We start from the raw sequence: 6120 nt of genomic DNA, 5'->3' as shown, positions 1-6120 counted from the left end.
AGAGAATAAATTATCATAAGTTACCGTTTAAAAAAAAAATACTAATGATATTTATGCCACGAAAAAGGGGAAAAATATTTTATCCATAAATATCATTCATATATGGTGAATTCCATATCAAATCAACCAAGGTTTCAACCCGACCCCCTTCAATTTTTCTTAAATTTTGTATACTGGTAGTATATACAAACTAAGAAAAAAATGAAATTTTACCTTCCAACACTGTTTACCCGCTAAGATATGGCCGTTTAAAGCGCGGAAAAATGGTACATTTTTGACAAAATGCACCTCATTTATTTTCAAATATCTCGAGAAATAATAAAGTTAGAAAAATAATTAAAAATTTTTTTGTAGCTTAATAATAGTTCTTTAAAATGACATAAAAATAAATATGATGGACATTTTATTAAAAACGGCCATATCTTAGCGGGTAAACAGTGTTGGAAGGTAAAATTTCATTTTTTTCTTAGTTATAGTATATACTACCAGTATACAAAATTTAAGAAAAATTGAAGGGGGTCGGGTTGAAAATCGACTTTTTTTTGTTGATTTGATATGGAATTCACCATATATAAAAATAAGTTAGGAGAAAAAACATAAACAGAAGGGCTGGGAAAAAAAATATATTTAACAAAAAAGAATTTTTTACCAAATGTTAAAGATTTTCTTTTTAATATATGTTATGAAGCACCATGATAAAAAAGTCATTCCCCAAATTGATACTGTATTTTCTTTCCAACAAATATATACTTTTACGTCTGACCACAACATAAAACCAGATAAAAAAAATAACAACTGGCAGACACTGCCGATTGGAAAAAACTTTTTATCAATGTGAATAATCAAAACACAGACATGACCAAACAAAAACTTTTTTAATACAAAAAGAAAACTTTTCTATTCACATATTAGATCAATCAGGCGATCCCCCAATCCTTATTCATTTCTTCTCTAATTGACTTATAAACATAACGTCAATTTTCAAAAAAAAAGTCAAACCATACCAAACAAAAATCCTCTATACAAATGTTACTAAAACATCTTTATAAGTCAAACAATACCAAAATAAAAATCATCTACACAAATGTTAGTTCGTTAGTTCAATCAGGCGAATCCCCCAACCCTTATTCTTTTCTTCTCTAATTTACTCATATACATAACGGTAATTATCAAACTTTTCTTTTCAAATGACCATCTACCCTGGCCTCTGGTTAGACAAAGAAAAACTTTTCTTGCCAAACAAAAATTATTTATACAAATATTAAATCAATCAAGCGAATCCCCCAATCCTTATTCTTTTCCAATATCAGTAAAATGGTAAAAAACTTTTTAATTAACCTGTCTGAATTGAACCATAAAATTGGACAGAAATTGACCACAAAAACTTGTATAAATTGAATAATAAAAAATGACCCAATATACTGAAACCTGACACGATATAAACCGTTTAATTAGTACCTTTAAGATTCATTCTAAAAAAAATCGAGTATATCTTCTCATAATATTTACCCCTTCTTATTTTCTCCTAATTTCATGTGATCGGATGACGGATCACAGTAAACCAGGTTATTAACAAAATTTCACTTAATTTTGAACCCCGGTTTACTACAACCCGACCCTTTTCCCACTTCCTTCCCCGATTATCAAACAATCTGGCTCAAATCTTCTGGCCCAATGAAAATTTTATTCCTAATTTTACTCTCACTGAGGTAATAATTTTCCCTTTTGGTTTCAATAAATCTAAAGGACCCCGTGTTCGCCTACCTAAAAATAACTCTACAGGCGTAACCCCCTCTCGATTGCGAGAATTTAGGTAATATAATTGAGACATGTAAGCCTCATCCTTACGATTACCAGCCTTTCTAATCCAATTTTTAACAATTGCTACCATCCTCTCAGCTTGTCCATTCGAGCTGGGATGATACGGCGGCGTAAGAATATGCTGGGTCTGTGACACAGCACAAAACTGAACTCCTCACTTACGAAGGCGGGACCCCTATCAGACACTATCGTGTCGGGAAAACCGAATCGGACATATAATTCCTTTAATTTTTTGATAACTATTTTAGTGGTATAACCATACACTTCTGCATATTCTATCCACTTGGAAAATGAATCTACCACTAAAAATATGATTTTTTATCAAGGTCAAATAAATCAATGTGGATATGTTCCCAAGGTTTCTTTGATCTAGGCCAAACTTGCCCTACTTCTTTACGGGGCATAGGTATTACAAGGAACACATTTCCTGGTAATCTGTTCAATATCATTGCCCATACCAGGCCACCATACATATTCCCGAACCTAAGATTTCATCTTGTCCCGACCTTGATGTCCGGCATGCAATAAATTCATGATTTTACTCAGTAATTTATAAGGAATTACGGCCCTGTTTCCCTCATAATACAATCATCAACAATTGACAACTCTTTTTGTATTTTTTTTATTAAATCTTTGTCGTTCACAGTATTTGTTTTCAGATCCTCCCAATTGGTAGGACCTCCTTTTAAAATATATGACAGAGTACGCACTAAGGCTTTCTCTCTATCAATACTTATCCTATCATTTATTTCAGGATCTGCACAGCCAGAACCTAACCTAGACAAAATATCAGGCAAATGATTCTCTTTGCCTCGACGATATCTAATCTCCACGTTAAAACTGCCCACTAATAATAATCAACGTTGGATTCGGGGAGATAGCATCAACTCCCGGTTGTCCTTTCTGAATAAGTGAATTAAAGGTTTGTGGTCGGTAAAAATTACAAATCTTTTACCAATCAAATATTCACGACATTTTGTCAACCCAAAAATAACGGCCAAGGCCTCCTGTTCAATCACAGAATACCTCGTTTCAACATCTCGAAAAACTCGCGAGAAAAATATGATGGGTCTCTCTAAGCCCTCTATTACATGTAATAACGCTCCACCAACCCCTTTATTCGAGGCATCTACTGCCATACTGATTTCCAAATCGTTATTGAAACATACTGTCACAACGACATGGTAGTCATTGTGCATCAAAACCTAAATATAAAAATAGAAAACAAATATATATATATAAAAAGGAAATTAATAATAATTAGGAATCACGAAATCATAAAATCAACTTTAATTCTTTATTCAAAATTATAATAGTAAAAATCATAAAAAAATAAAATAAAATATAATTAAAAAATTAAAAGTAAATTTTAGTTAAAATAATAATCCCCTTTTTCGCCTCATAATTTCTCCATTATATATCCTTTTTCTTTAATCAACATTTACATAGTCTCACTAGCGAAGAATAAAAAGTTCTACCCCACTTGTTAAAACTGTTAAAGTATGAAAAAATCTACAAATCTCACGCGTTTTTTTCTCATTTACATAGACGGGGATATTTTAATAAAACATTATTTTTGTTTACGATTTGCATAATGCATTTTTTTGTAAAGTAAAACTGCAACACCCTTCCACTTAAGTTAGACCCACCAATCTGCGAATAATCAATCTTCTTTCGATCTCGACTTGTTCTTCTTAATTTTTGCTGTCTTCTAAGTTCTAACGAAGGCTTTGTCGCTTGAAATTTTTGAATTCTATCTGTCGCTTGTCACCCTGTGAAACGATCAGCTTTTTATCGCTGTAAGCCACTGACGAACTTGATACACGCCTGTTTTCCACTATCCACGATTGATAACGATTATCGATGACATCCAGTTTCCTTTCCTCTCTTGTTTTTTGCTAGTCTGTCTTAATCTTTTTTACAATTTATCGTAGCTTTCTTATCAAGACTAAAGTCTCGGAATAATTGGCTATTATTGGTCAGCGATTAACGATTGCAGCATAACGTCTTGACCCTCTTTTCTATCAATTTGCTTGTTTTCCCCCTTTCTCTTGTAATTGATTGGTTGTTGCCTCTAATTCTTGTAATCGTATCTATCTTTCAGACTTTCGGGTCTTCTACGACAGTTTGTCCTTGCTGAGATATCGGGTTATCACATCTAATCTACTTCTACCTAAAATAATCTATTTACATATCTACATTTATCTCCTCTAAACTAATTCTGCCTTTAATAAATGGCGTAAATTATACTAAATCTTAAATTTTATAATACGTAGCAAAATATAATAAATTATATAAATATATCACATTCTATCACCCCTCTCCCCTTAATGAAGCCTAGACCCATATTTTCATTGAAAAATTTACTTGTATTTAGATCTCATCTTCTTTTCAGCCATGTCTAAATTTATATTTAAAAATCCTATTCTAAAATATATATCAAAACCTATCTTTTTTTTTTTTAAAAAAATTATCATTGTGTATTTATTTCCTCATGTACTCTTTGACACTCAGTCTTTAAAAAACTGCTGAAATATATAAATCTCTTTTCATACATACGTTGTTGAGAAATCAATGACCTAATCATAAAAGTTTTCATACTTACATGAACAACCTCTTACTTCTAATCACTATGGTTTTCACCCCACGTCTTTGAAGAACTTATGAAATTTAATCATTATAATTTTTCGCACAACCGTTGTTGAAAACTGATATGTATATTTCTAAAGCATGTTTTTGCTTTTGTATTATTAGAATAATATTGTATGATTCTTCTTAAATCTTATTCATGATTCAAAATAAAAATCCGATCTCAAATTGAGCTCGATTGCGGCCTAAATTTTCTAATGACGAAAAGCCGATTCTCTCTATGAAGATTTTTTGGTTAATCTACAACCTAATATACTAATTCACATTAATCCTTGAGGCTGTTTTATCTCTCGCAGCCCTTAAAATAAAAGTTAAACGTAAATCTTCAATAAGAATTTAATCAACTATTTCCTAACAATAAAGTTATATTCTAATCTTATTCACCGAATTTTTTAATTATTATATCTCAGCAACCTATTAGTTAAATATTAACTTTCGCAATTTATGTTTCTATTTCTTTGTCAAAGTTATTTCTAGTGATCACTTGATAATAATTCTAAAATCTAAAATATCATAGTCTTTATTAGTTTCAAAACCTTTGTCTTTAATTTCTAGATTTTATATTCCTACATAAACATAATCTTAACCACATAATTTTTCCCTTTCATCTTTATTTACATATTTTTCTTACGTTCTTCTGGAATTTTTTTTTTGTATTAGAATACAGTTTGACACATCTCCTTGTTGCCGGTCACAGACTGAAGGTTATTAAGGGCCGGTCTCCTCCGCTCTTCGGCACCACTGTCACAACGACATGGTAGTCATTGTGCATCAAAACCTAAATATAAAAATAGAAAACAAATATATATATATAAAAGGAAATTAATAATAATTAGGAATCACGAAATCATAAAATCAACTTTAATTCTTTATTCAAAATTATAATAGTAAAAATCATAAAAAAATAAAATAAAATATAATTAAAAAATTAAAAGTAAATTTTAGTTAAAATAATAATCCCCTTTTTCGCCTCATAATTTCTCCATTATATATCCTTTTTCTTTAATCAACATTTACATAGTCTCACTAGCGAAGAATAAAAAGTTCTACATCCCACTTGTTAAAACTGTTAAAGTATGAAAAAATCTACAAATCTCACGCGTTTTTTTCTCATTTACATAGACGGGGATATTTTAATAAAACATTATTTTTGTTTACGATTTGCATAATGCATTTTTTTGTAAAGTAAAACTGCAACACATACCAAAATCGGTTCGTTTCCAATTTTTTCCTTTAAAATTTCAAAAGCCGTTTACTGTTCAAATGCCCACTCAAAATATCTTCCCTTCTTTAATAAATCATATAACGGCGCAGCTACCTTCGCAAAATCCTATATGAACCGATGATAGTAATTCACCATACCCAAAAAGGATTGCACCTCAGCCTTACTACTGGGCTGTTTTATATTCGATATATTTTTTAAATTTTTATCCAAAGGCTTCACCTCAATGCCATTAATTAGATGCCCAAAATAATTAACTTCGGTGACTTCAATAACACTTTTTTATCTGCTTGCTCTCAAGCCTTTAGCACTAATTCTCTTAAAACCCTCTTCCAGACGATGTTATGTTGATCTGGCGTAGCCCCAGTGACCAACACATCATCCATGTAATAAAATATCCCTTCCAAACCTTGGAAAACCGATGCCAT

General features: G+C 31.0%; 1 protein-coding gene across 1 annotated transcript; it reads right to left on the bottom strand.

Annotated features, from left to right (window-relative positions):
* Positions 1-1884: 1884 nt before the first annotated feature.
* On the bottom strand, positions 1885-6120 carry LOC135922862 (uncharacterized). Its single transcript, XM_065457370.1, has 3 exons — positions 6019-6120; positions 2777-3026; positions 1885-2123 (listed from the first exon to the last, which is right to left on the bottom strand). Exons 1-3 carry the CDS (start codon positions 6118-6120, stop codon positions 1885-1887), a joined length of 591 nt encoding a protein of 196 aa, XP_065313442.1.

Source organism: Gordionus sp. m RMFG-2023, chromosome 1, assembly GCF_954871325.1.
Source record: "Gordionus sp. m RMFG-2023 chromosome 1, tfGorSpeb1-WG-v2, whole genome shotgun sequence".
Lineage (NCBI taxonomy): Eukaryota > Metazoa > Nematomorpha > Gordioida > Chordodea > Parachordodidae > Gordionus > Gordionus sp. m RMFG-2023.
This window is presented reverse-complemented; position numbering and strand designations above follow the sequence as displayed.